This window comes from Hoplias malabaricus, chromosome 5 (genome assembly GCF_029633855.1).
Source record: "Hoplias malabaricus isolate fHopMal1 chromosome 5, fHopMal1.hap1, whole genome shotgun sequence".
Taxonomy (NCBI): Eukaryota; Metazoa; Chordata; class Actinopteri; order Characiformes; family Erythrinidae; genus Hoplias; species Hoplias malabaricus.
The window spans coordinates 15,194,649-15,208,189 of record NC_089804.1 but is presented as its reverse complement, the minus strand read 5'-3'; the positions used below and the strand labels follow the sequence as shown (position 1 = coordinate 15,208,189).

Genomic DNA, 13,541 nt, shown 5'->3' with positions numbered 1-13,541 from the left:
GCTTTAAAGACCAAGAAAACCCCACTTCTGGTGACAGCTTGAAGGTGGCAGGAAATTCTGAAAAGGTCTTAAGTACTCAGAGGTATTGTTATTGTATCTGGCGAATGTAGAAGAACGCTAAAACACTAATGTCACTGCTAGGATGCCATCTGTGCTTTCTGTATTTAATAGCCCATTGTTGGCAAAAGTGGTAATAATTCTGTATGGTTTCACACTAGAAGTTGGAATATTGCTGTGAGGATTTGATTGCATTCACTCATGAGAGCATTCGTGAGATCCATTACTGTTCTGGATCACAAACATCACTCCAACTCATCCAGTGATATCAGGTTGAGCGCCCTCACTCCAGAGAACAGTTCAACTGCTCCACCACCTAAAGGAAGCAGTGTATAAAAAGTAAGTGTAGCATATAGTGCAGCAAACTTATTTGGGTTGAATAGTGTGGGTAACTTGTGTATTGCTCAGCAGTGGATTAATCTGTCTGGAGCTTTAGCCTATGAGCTAACTTAGCAGTTAGCAAATAATAAAAATATTTAACAAAAATAACACCTGAGGTTACACAGAGGTCACTATAAAGTGATTGACGCTAAATAATGTCAGTAAAGTGTTTTGAACAGAGTGGAGTGATTGTGAGTGCTAACTAGCTTATTAGCATCAGCTAACAACAACATAAACACAGGCATAAAGATGTTTATAAAGTCTCCTGACAGAGAACTTTAACATGATAACTGTTTATTTAGAGCTAGTGAGGAAGAAATGGTGATGAAATGACTCTGCTTGTGTTTAGACAGCTAAATATATCATTTTAGTCTCCAGAGCAAAGCTGGCTCACTGAGTTGTGGAGATACTAATGTTTTAAGAATGTTTTCATGACACAGGTCACTATAATATTTTTTTAAAGTGAATTATGTTGCAGTTTTTCAGTATCCAGACAGGATAATGTAAAGTACATTTAAAAGACCAAAATGTAAATTTACATAGATATTGTGAAATAATTTCTTTGTGGATTAGAAGAATTTGCATACTGTGCACATATCCCAGTAAACAAGGAACGTCCCTGGACGTTCAAAATAGGTCTAAAAATAGTCTGTCCGTTAAGGACATATTTTAAACGTCAATGGACGTCCAAAATCCTTCTTAATAAGTTAGTTAAGTGGTGACCAATCGATAACGTCAGTGGATGTCCAAAACGCGTTTTATACAAGTAATTTATTTCGGGACCAATTAATAACGTCAATGGACGTCCAAAATACGTCTAAAAGTCGTCTTTTCAATGTCTGTATTTGGACGTCTTTTCAACTTTCATTTTCAACCTTAAGAGAACGTTGATTAGACGGCAGTCATTACGTTATTTCAACGTTGAATCAACGGCTAAATGTTTACTGGGATGTTAATGCTCTCTATTAAGGCTTTTGTGTTTGATGCTAAAGCTTGCGCTAAAACTTTTACTTGGCAAATTAAGAAATTCTAATTCAAAAATCATCAATAATACACTGAGATATTATACTAATTCATGCATATGACATTACATATTTATCTCCCTCTTAAAAATACAAGTACTAGAATTTGAACATCTTTTAATCAGTAATTTAATATTCGTTTAAATTTAGTCTTAAGAAGGGACATTGGGATTAATCTAAATTAATCTTACAGTTTATTATTTTGTGCTCAATTTGTTATTTGTTTTAATCTATTTAAATAATGATGATATAATAAAAATATTAATATAAAACAATTTTAAACCTACCTGGCATTGATGTTCCTATTCTATTGGTCAGTGCAATTGAATGGAGATATCGCAGCTGAACACCTGCGTCAGAGACTGTTACACGTTAAAGGAACTGAATTCACTGAGGGCTTTGGATAAACAGCGATTTTCAAATGTTTTTTTTAAACCAGGTATGGTCTATAATTGTCCTTTTCCTGTGAAGCTGAACTTTTACTTTTTTAGTCATGTGATTGAGCGAGAGATATTGAAAGAGACTGAGCATTAGAGCGAGAGAGAAAAGCTTGACAGAGTTGCAGAGAGCTGGAGTTTGATAGATGGCCAGCACTGATAAAACATGGGCTTGTACTGGGGGCCTGTTCTTTTTTTCGTTTTTTGAGGGAAGAACATGTGACACCCGGCTCCTCGTGCGCGCAGAGAGCGTCCCAGAATGCCTTGCACTTTCTCGACTTCTCCTCGCACTGACACCTAAAGGCTCACAGGCAGATCTACTGCTAACAGGAATCAGATGGCAGCAGGAGATTACATGTCCTCTCCGAGATGGAACATGTGTCTGCCGGCATTGTCTGTGCAAGAGGTGATTGATGAGGGGAGATTGTCATGGGAATGTGTCCGGAGACAGAGAAGTGGAAGGACAGTTGCCTTCACTGAAAAAAGTGGACAATATGCAGCGTGTTTTGGGGGTCGTACTTTCACGACACTGTCCTTTTACCTGGAAAGGTGGGACAATAGGGACATGCAAGTAATTACTGAAAGCAGTGATTTTTAAATCTTTGTCTTCATTAACTTTATGTAAATTTTGTAAAATTCCGAAGAGGACCGAGCACTGGGTTCCCAAACCTTTGACTACATAGTACACTTGGATATACAAATATGCAAACAAATGTGGCCTGTAACGTTAAAGGTAATGTCTACGATTGTAGGGAAATGTGATAGAACGATATACAGTGGAACCTCTACTTACGAACTTGATCCGTTCCGTGACCCTGTTCGTAAGTAGAAAAGTTCATTTCTCGAGTCAGTTTTCTCCATTTAAAAAGTCTCGGCGGAGACTCGGATTCGTTTCTAGAGTTCGTGGTTCTTTGGTGGAGGCAAAAAATATTCAAATGCCCGGTTCGTATCTTGGGAAGTTCGTTAGTATAGGCGTTCGTTAGTAGAGGTTCCACTGTATTTGAGAAAAACACTACTGCTTGCACGTGACTGAAGTCTGTATGTTTTTATTCACTGTTAGAATTACCACAAAACTAACTTGTTTTAAGTAGCATGTGAACCTTAAGTGATCACAAACAGTAAAAATAAGTCAATATCACCCACCTATGGAGCAGGAATAGAGCAATATCAGCGTCTTGGTTCGTGCTTTTCAACGTTTGCCATTCTCCCCGCTGTCTAGCCTAGCACACCGGACTGAGACACATTGTTTTTTTACCCATTTATAGAAACTGGAGCTTCGTAAACACAAGCAGACTTGAGAACTAGCAGTTCTGTGGTGAGGAAACATCTTCAGAGTGTTTTATTAATATTAATATCATTATTATTATTTAATGTGCTGAACATCACCTTTAACTTTCAAATGAAAATAAAAAGTAGATGATGTATATTATGAATAACAGGATTAAACCCAAGGGTGTGCCCAAACGTTTGACGGCTGGGGCGTTGCCCATAGATTGGGTTTGTTAGAGTACCACAGAGAGCCTGTAAACAACAGTCAATGTGAAATAACTGCATCAAGAGAACAGCACCATGTACACTGAACCACACAAATCACACTTCTCTAGCAAAGCAGGCCCTAACTCGGGTGTATACACACACACACACACACACACACACATGCAGGAGTTTCTAGAATATATTTGCTCTGAGTGACAGCATTGCTGGTGTATGCAGGGGTTAATGAGAGTTGTGGTCTGTGTGTGTGTGTGTGTGTGTGTGTGTGTGTGTGTGTATACACCCGAGTTAGGGCCTGCTTTGCTAGAGAAGTGTGATTTGTGTGGTTCAGTGTACAATACACAGTCGCATTGTAGGGACTAAAACATGCTAACATGCTTTGTAGGTACCACAAGATAGTCCCCACCACGTAACCCATGTACATACTGTCCAAATATTTGTAGACACCCCTCACAATCAGTTGTTTTCACTTTGTCAAAGTGCACCCACAGCTTGTAAAACCAGATGCTCCGGAGCAGCTGCACATGAGCCTATAATCACCATGTTCAATGACTAGCATACGCTAACGTGGGACATTCCCACACACCCCTCCCCTTTCTTTGATGACGAGCTGATGAGTAATGTTTGTGATCTAGAAAAGAAATTCCACCAAAAATTACCTGACCTCACTGAAGATGTGGCCATCGAATCGTCCCAGACTTTTTCCTGAATCTACTGTAAAGACTTGTCTGGAAGAAGCCAAGCTGAAATATTTGTCATTATTACATTAGAAGAGTTTGCTAGTGATGTATTTTTACACTGAGAAAAGGTAGTAAAGCATCCCACCGCTGCTCTACATTTTAGAAAATGGCCTGAAAAAGGCTTATGTGTGCTTCATTTTTTTTGTTTATTTGCATTTGTACCAGTTTAGTTTAAGTTTAGATCAAGAAAATCAATATTTCCCACCACTTCAGTCTTTCAAACACGGTCCTGGGTGAGGTCTCACAGTGTACACCGTTAAAACATGGCCTCTTCAACTCAAATAAATACTTTGAATTGAATTATTTGGTTCAGAGGAGCAAAATCCGTAGTTTACGTTTCGGCGTACGGTTTAACCCTCGGATCAACTTCGGTCCTGCTCCACGTCTGAAAGTGTATTCTGTCACGGCTTATCCGTCCAAACTGTGGAAACGAGCAGGTAAATAAGGTTTGATTCAACTCAAACACTTTAAATGAGCCAATCCAAAGCAAAATAGTTGACATTCTTTCAAACGTCTGAAGCACTTCACATCAACTTCTGCTCTGTTTGTTTTTTTTTTTTTCCAGCGTAGCTTGGATCCACATGGCGAGGGGCTTTAATGCACTGCGTGTGTTATCTTTGTTCTCTATCAGAGGGACGCACAGTAGTTGAACCTGAGTGGAATGCAGTTGTTGCTCTGCAGTTAGTCTGGGCTTTAGGCCTGAGCTCAGCGAGTCTAGGGCAGATGACAGAGCGCCAGCTAAGTGAGATGGATTTCCTGCAGTTCAGGGCCTGTTTGTCATTGCAGTTTTGTCACACGAGAGCGAGTGGGAGAGGGAGGGAAGGGGGAAAAGAACGAGGGCGGGTGGATGGGTGATGAGATACTTGGAGAGCCTGGTCGTCGAGAAAAGATTAAAGGAGAGAGTTAAAGTTTTGCCTAAAAAAAAATAAATAAAAATAAATAAAATTATAAAAGGCAGCTGGGTTAGATGTGTGTTGAGTGCCTTTCAAAAGCAGAAATAAAGAGGACAGAGAAAGGGAAGGAGAAAGAGGAAAACAATAGAGAGTTTAAAACAGAGAGAGAGAGAGAGAGAGAGAGAGAGAGTGAGAGAGCAGGATAAGTTTGGTGGGGGGGGGGGGGAGTTAGTGGCCCAGTGGGGGTTTCTCCTGGAGTTCACTCCTCTTGGCCAGGGAAGGAAGGAGAGAGGGTGGGGGCTCGGGTCAGACACACGATGAAGTTGGTGTGGATTAAATGTCCAAGTCAAGTTGCTCTTTTGTTTTTCCTTCTCTTTCTGCCCTTTTTTCTTCTAGGTATGCAGAACCGTGCTTAAAACAACACTACGATTACAGAGAGAGAAACAGAGAGAGGGGGAAAATGTGGAGTGCACTGTTTTTGCTGTTGTGCTTTCGTGTTTTTTAAAAAGCAAATGTTCTGATTTTGTTGGAAAACTGTAGAAAGGAAAACGCAGCTAATGTCCAGGATTAAAAGGAAAGAAACGAAAGATTGTTCGTAAAGTTGGACATTTGAACACAAAAAGTTCATTTATTCATTCATTCATTATCTGTAACCCTTATACAGTTCAGGGTCGTGGTGGGTCCAGAGCCTACCTGGAATCATTGGGCGCAAGGCAGGAATACACCCTGGAGGGGGCGCCAGTCCTTCACAGGGCAACACACACACACACATTCACTCACACACTCACACCTACGGACACTTTTGAGTCGCCAATCCACCTACCAACATGTGTTTTTGGACTGTGGGAGGAGACCGGAGCACCCAGAGGAAACCCACGCAGACACAGGGAGAACACACCACACTCCTCACAGACAGTCACCCGGAGAAAAACCACACAGACACAGGGAGAACACACCACACTCCTCACAGACAGTCACCCGGAGAAAAACCACGCAGACACAGGGAGAACACACCACACTCCTCACAGACAGTCACCCAGAGGAAACCTACGCAGACACAGAGAGAACACACCACGGTCCTCACAGACAGTCACCCGGAGGAAACCCACGCAGACACAGGGAGAACACACTACACTCCTCACAGACAGTCACCCGGAGGAAACCCACACAGACACAGGGAGAACACACTACACTCCTCACAGACAGTCACCCGGAGGAAACCCACGCAGACACAGGGAGAACACACCACACTCCTCACAGACAGTCACCTGGAGCGGGAACCGAACCCATCATCATCATACGCAATCATACTTAAGTTTTAATGTAGTTATTATTTATTTATTTATACATATCAACGTGAAATCATGTCGCTATGGCAACAGCAAAATATCAGAATGTCAGTATGAGTATATAAATCAGAACACAGCAGCTGTCCTTCACGTTGTGTGTAAATATCACGATGAATGAACCAATAGAAATGCTCCAGATTTACTTCGAATTATATCTTTTTTACATTGACTTCCACTAAAAGTTAAGGCTTATTTCCTTCCGTAAAATGACTGTTTTGGAGAGATGCATGTTTCATTGGACAGCAAAAGATGTGTAAACAAGTGTGAAAAACCTGAGTAAACAACTGATATATACGAGTGAGTCTGGGGTGATTTTGTGAGTGAGTGTAAAAGGCGGTATTTTCAAACACCAGCAGAAACAAAGAGCTAAAATGTTTCGTTCCGACAGCGAGGATATATTTGACCCTGTGTCCTGACAAAACAAACACGTGCTCACGCAAAGGTGAAAACGACAGGAGCTGAAGAAGAGCAGTTCGTCATGTGTCAGCTCTATGAAGATAAATGTGCTGACCTCACAGCTTACGCTTTTCTTGTTACTGGGGCTTTGGAAAATCTCTCAATCCCTCCACTTTGCAGAAGAGAAATGAGGAAGGAAAGGTGTTCGGTGATTCACTATTTTAGAGCAATATCCTCATTTTATACCATCTTTCTAAAAATTGGGTAAATTTGTGTCCACACTGCCAGGCTAAAGCGGAACTAGTCTGATTCAGTTATTTATTTATTTAATAAACATGAAACATATGACGGGCAGCACGGTGGTGCAGCAGATAGGGGTCGCAGTCACACAGCTCCAGGAACCTGGAGGTTGTGGGTTCGATTCCCGCTCCAGGTGACTGTCTGTGAGGAGTGTGGTGTGTTCTCCCTGTGTCTGCGTGGGTTTCCTCCGGGGGCTCCGGTTTCCTCCCACAGTCCAAAAAAAACACACGTTGGTAGGTGGATTGGTGACTCAAAAGTGTCCGTAGGTGTGAGTGTGTGTGTGTCTGTGTTGCCCTGTGAAGGACTGACGCCCCCTCCAGGGTGTATTCCCACCTTGCGCCCAATGATTCCAGGTAGACTCTGGACCCACCGCGACCCTGAACTGGATAAGGGTTACAGACAATGAATGATTGAATGAAACATATGACTTTTTTGGAGCTGTGTGAACCTTAAAATGGCTCCTCCACCAACATGCTTTTCTGATCTGCTCTTTAACCAACTTGAAGTCGCATGAAGGAGCTGAGCAAGACTGATGTACTTCAGTATGGGCTCAAACAAAAGGGCTATTAAGCAGCTCTCTTGTTGTCGTCCCCCCACTTCTATTCTCTCTCTCTCTCTCTCTCTCTCTCTCTGCCTTTGTATGAGGGTCGCCTAAAGAAAATAGATGAAAACCATAACAAAGTCAAAAGCTGCAGGATCAATAAACAAGCCTAATGAGCACCAGTCTCGAGCACAGGCCCGGACACGGCGAACGAGGGAGGAAAAGAGAAAAAAGAAAAGCTCCCTTTTGTTTGTCTGAAAAGAGACAGATGAGGAAAGGAAAGAAAAGCAAAGTGAGTAACACGTCCTATAAATCCTATAGCATAAGGCTTTCTGACCGCACTCCTGAGGTGCCACAGGGCGGATATGACGCCTGACAGAAGCAGTGGTGGTCGTTATCGCATACAACACACTTTATAAGGACAGAGATTTGTTTATATTACTGTGGTGTGCAGCGTTAGAAAGCAATATAAGCATTGACTTTATGACATACACAACATCATATACATGTAATTACTAAACATATAGACCTTACATATGCTGTATGATGCTTCATGGATGCGTACTGTGGAATAGAGGGTTCACTTTGAGAGTATGACTGTGAAAGAGGAGAACAGTGTGTGTGTGTGTGATTGTGTGTATGTGCGTGTGTGTTTAGAGAGAGCCTAAGCAGCAGCACAGATTGACAGGAAATGGTGCCTTTTTCTAAGGCAGCCCGGGCTGTACCACTTCTGGTGAGCCATGGGGGTCAAAACTTTGCATGCCTGCGTGTGTGCGGTGGGATGGAGCAGGGCTGTGCTCTAGCGCGGAGTTCAGCTGTTAACTGGACTTGAACCCTAGTGTAGACCTGGTTGTCCCTCAGCTGTTCAGCCATTGACAGCCATTGGCATGGGCACTAGTGGAGCTATTTATTTCTTAGTGTTTTTTTCTTTTTTTTTTAACCCTATGAGGGTGGTTTGATGGTGGGGTTTATTTATGGCTGGAATGGAGTGGGAAGGCTTGGGCAGGGCACAAGGTAGTGGTGGGACCTTATTGATATTTTAGTAACACAACAACTGCACAGTTATCCAACATGAAGTTGGAGCTTGTATCACGTTGTAGTTACTGAATGAACCTGTTAATGCACCGTACAGTGGGATATGAAGGTTATAGTATAATGAAGGGGCAGTATAATGGCGGTTCATTTGGTGTTTTGCCAACTGCCAACGCTAGTTAGGACGCCCCATCACATGATGATGCACAGCTAGGAGTGTGAAGGCCAGTGGGTGCCCCCAAGACACTTCCAGTTGTTAGCATATTGCTATTGGACTGGTCATAACTTTTGAAGGAGAGCACTAACTGACACAACTGTTACGCCAGGGTAAATGGACAGGACCCAACAGGACCCTCTCAGAGCGGGTGTGATGTGGGCGGTGGCGTGGTGGTGGTGTGTTAGCGTGTGTTGCGCTGCTGCGAGTGGATCAGACACAGCAGTGCTGCTGGAGTTTCTAAACCCTGTGTCCACTCACTCTCCACTCTGTTGGACGCTCCTACCTCGATGGTCCACCTTATAGAGGTAAAGTCAGAGACAGTAGCTCATCTGCTGTTGCACAGTTTGTGTTGGTCGTTCTCTAGGCCTTCATCAGTGGACACGGGTCACTTTTTGGGTGGTGGACTGGTTTTAAAACTCTCGCAGCACTGCTGTGTCTGATCCACTTGTACCAGCACCACCCATGATGTAATGTTATGGCTGGCCAGTGTAGGGAAAATAGCCGCATATTGTGTTTATTATATATTATTAGTTATTAAAGCCTCTGTTGTTGATTGGCGTCTGTGCTGATGTATCGGTTATATCGCGGTAACCCTGATATCTCGCCGTCTCGGCCCTCGGGTGACCTCTGACTCGAGGTGTGCGCTGGGGTGACTCTGCTACAAGTTATTTTCATTCCTTATTTAGTCCACGGTCAGATGCTTGCCCAGTCGCCAAGATCCCTTCCCTGTTTGTCTCCGGCGGCCCACCGTCCCGGGGCGTGTGGATTCGGTTCACTGATCTGTTCTGACTGCAGAGAAGTCAGATGAAAGCTTCAGGGGGCTGTTTTGAATCTTCCCCACATATTTAATGAAGTAACCGCAGAAGTGGTCATCAGTCATTTTCTCTGTCTTTTGTGGAGACAAAAGAAGAGGGCTTTTTTTTTTTTGCCTTGGCATCTGCTCAGTGCACAATGTGCTCTCTCGCTCTCTCTCTTTCTCTCACACACACACACTTTGTCCCTCTCTCACACACACTCTCTCACTCACTCTGGACTTTAATATGGTTATGATTAGAGACAGAGTTTGGGGGGGTGTCTCATATTTACCACAGGGGAAATGGGGGAGGTGCGGAGAGACACAGGCATGTTGAGCAGAGTGTGTGTGTGTGTGTGTGTGTGTGTTTGTGAGAGAGAGAGAAAGAGAGAGGGAGGGAGTGTAGGCTTGAGTTTGTGTGTGTGCTCTTCGCTGAAATGTGAATCACAAAGGAAAGGCCAAGAATAAAGGGAAAGAGGCCAGTGAGAATCAAATAAAAGTTTGTCCTCTAACCAGATCAGTGCTGGCAAGCCTCGCAATGCACACAAACGTACTGGCTTTGGCCCCACCTTCCTCCTCCTCCTCCTCCTCCTACTCCTCCTCTATCTCCTCCCCCTCCCCTACCCCCTGCCTTCCTCTCTCTCTCTCTCTCTCTCTCTCTCTCTCTCTCTCGCTCCCTCTCTCTCTCTCTCTCTCTCTCTCTCTCTCTCCTCTCCACCCCCCTCTCTGCGGGTGCAGAGTCAGTTGGTTCGCTCCACTGTGGCTGGGACTTTGCTGAGTGCTATGTTGAGCGCTTATTTAGGTCTGTTACAGCAGACTTAGAGCAGCTTGCCCAAGGGCACCGAGAGCAAGAGCGAGAGACAGAGAAAGCCAGTGAGAGAGAGAGAGAGAGGGAGACCGCATTCCAGTCTGGGGAAGGAGACAGACGCAGTCAGCAGTGAGAAGAGATAGAGGAATAGCAAGAAAATAAGAGAAGGCAACAACAACTGCTAGCATTTGCCCTGATCTCCAGTTAGGGTATTTGACACTGGGAGGTGGTAGTTGTTGTTGTTGTTGCTGTTGAGGAAAGTCGAGGCTGAGGCAGGTTTAGGACAGTGTCTGGGGCGCAGCATGTTCGACTGCATGGAGGCGCTGGGGATGGGACCCCGCCAGTTATATGATGTCACCAACCGGGGTGCCTGCATGCTAAGGAAGGCGAGCCCCTTCTTTGCGGGACTGGACCACTTCGCCTGGACCGGGACGGCCAGCGTCCAGTGTAAGTGTTGCCCCCCCCACACCCCTCTCCTGTCTGTCTCACACTCTCTCTGTTGTGCTGTAACTCTCTTCTGCCAGTGGCTTGTTTACGGCTTTCACAACTTCTCCCTGACTGCGGCGTGAAGGAGCCAGGCTACTGCTGTTTGGTCCGGGTTGTGTGTGTGTGTGTGTATGTGGGGGGTGTTCTTTGGTGCTCCATAGGACTGTATGCTTTCCTTCATAGGCTTTTGAGGGACCCTTATAAACATCAGGGAACCTAGGGCTTGTACGTGTTATGTACATGCACCTGAAGCCAAGATAGAAGTGTGTATGTGTGTGAAGCATTTACCCACGGACGGCCAGCGGAGTGTCGGGTTTCAGCAACACAGCTTTTGACCTCATCAGCTACTGAAAAGTTAAACAGGGGCGAAATCTGTAAGAGGGAAAGTGAGAGAGAGAGTGCAAGAGTTAGTAGAGGGCGGAGGGGGTGGGGGGTGAAGGGGGATCTGACACTTTGCTGTAATTCCAGTCATGCAGACTGCATTTGTCTTCTTCACTTCACAATTGCAGTGGACAGGTCCAGCATGTCTGTCCATGACCCTGTTTTGTCATCCTGGGATAAGGAAGGTGGGTGGTGGTGGAAGGAGGGGGGGAGTGGGAGGGGTTAATAATAATAATAATAATAATAAAAAGTAGCTACCGGAAAGAGGTGTTTATAAAGATTCTCTACTGCGTGAAACATGTAGTGGTGGGAAACTGGGAGCGAGTTTTTTTTGGTAAATAAATAAATGAGGAATTTTCAGTGGATAGAAAAACGGGATAAGTGGGTTAGGCGGAACGTCCAGGCTGCAAAAGATTGCGTGCGAGTTTGCCAAAGGGCCTGGCTGGGGCCTTCTTTCTTTCTTGCTTATTTTCCCCTCTCTCTATCTCTTTCTTTCTCCCTCTGCTTCCCTTCGTTCCAGGCTTTTGACAGTCTTCTGGCTCCTCCGACGTCCCGCTCTCACAGCTTAGGGCTGATAAAACTGGGGTCCGTTTCCATAGGCTAGCAGGGGGTGGGGTTGTGCTTGGAGAAAGAAGGAATGGCCTTGTCTTTTGAGGGAACACTTCCACACATGCAGAAAGCCACCAACAAACCTAGAAACACCCTACACCCCCCCCCCCCCCAAACACACACACCACAACCACCACCACCACCACCCACCACCCACCACCCAACCCAAGAAATGTGAAAAACAGCCTCTCTCCGCGTCCGGCTCCTTCAGAATGAAGGCGAGCTGCACTTTTTAGCTTCTTTTTTTGTATTTGTCCAACCTTCCCCAACCTTCTGCTTTTTTGTTCCTCGGTGCTGGCCTCTCTCTAGGGAGAGTCATCTGTCTTCATTAATCCTAAAGACATCAACGTTTCAGTGGCTGTCAGCCACACTGGGCCGCTTTTAATGAAGACAGATGCCCTGTCAGGGCCCCGGCCGAGGCCTTCCACCGCAACCCGCCTGCCCCCCTCCTGCACCGCCACAACCCGCATCTCGATGAGATCTGTTTATTTAATTAATCAGGGCTCAACCCCCTTCTAGGATCTAAGCAGGGCTACTATTACTCACCCAAGCACATATACACACACGGTTTGTTTTGAAACCTTGGCAGGACTTGGAGTCGTACACGTGGTACATGTTGGCGTAGGTCGTATAGTGTACAGAAGTGCGTTTTCCACCAAATCCATACCTTTCTTTGGCCCAGAAAACAAACACACAGGAGCACGTGCATGTGAAAAAGTATCTGCGCTCTTCTCTCTAGTACAAGGTCTTTTTTTCTTTTTCTTTTTTCCCTAACTTGGGTTCCAGGAAACAGCGGAGGTGGGGGCGCGGGTGTAGAAATGCGGTGGGAAAAGCACAGGACGGCCCGAGGGAAGGACCGGAGCGGTGTCCCGTTTCAGCCCTCCGTGCCCACTCAGGCCTCTGTAAACAAGGTCGGACTGTCTCACCCCACACCCCACCCCAACCCGCCTCTTCGGCAGCCGTCTTTTTTTTTTTGCGCCCCCGAGCCTGATTGTCCCCCTCAGTGAAGTAGATGAATTGACGTCGGAGACTGATATCTCATTAGGACCAAACCAGCTGCTGAGTCCATGGCCTATTCAAGAGGCTTCAGAGCCCTGACTTCTTCTTCTTCTTCTGCTGCCGCTGCCCTGCTCTGGCTCTGCTTGGATGGTCTGGTCGCTCTGTCTCTGCCTTGTTTTTTTTTCCTTTTTTTTTTCATGTTCTGAAATGTTGTCTTTGTAATCTACAGGAAGGAAGTTTCCCTCGTTAAAAAAAAAAGCCCCTCTCTGGCTGCTTTGCCAATGAGACTCAGACCTTCCGTGTTAAGGTTTACGTTCATACCTCCTCCAAGATGGTTGCACTGTTTTCCATATGTTGGAAATCTTTATCTCAGAAACTCCAAGTGCTCTTTGTTCAAACTGTTCTTGAACCCCGACCCACAGAAATGCTTTGGGGTTTTAGCTTGTCGTCGTCCTCCAGCGGCTGATCCTCGATCGTTTCTGATTGTCAGGTCTATCAGCTGTTATTAGATACGTCTACACATGATAAGAACTTTGCCGCCGCCGCCGCCATCTTCAGCTACTGCACCGTTCACTTAGTCCAAATCTCAGGGGCCTTTCTGTTGGT

The 13,541-nt window shown here is 45.1% G+C and overlaps 1 protein-coding gene across 6 annotated transcripts in view; it reads left to right on the top strand.

Moving 5' to 3' along the window:
• Window positions 1-13,541, top strand: part of rarga (retinoic acid receptor gamma a) — an 86,505-nt gene that overhangs the window by 45,738 nt on the left and 27,226 nt on the right. The window contains exon 1 of one of the 6 annotated variants that reach the window (XM_066670599.1): window positions 10,481-10,907. The exons of the other annotated variants lie outside the window; for them this stretch is intronic. Coding sequence (XP_066526696.1) covers window positions 10,763-10,907 — 145 coding nt within the window. The 5' untranslated portion in view covers window positions 10,481-10,762. Of the gene's footprint in view, window positions 1-10,480; window positions 10,908-13,541 lie in introns of those variants that run through there. 6 annotated transcript variants of the gene reach the window in all.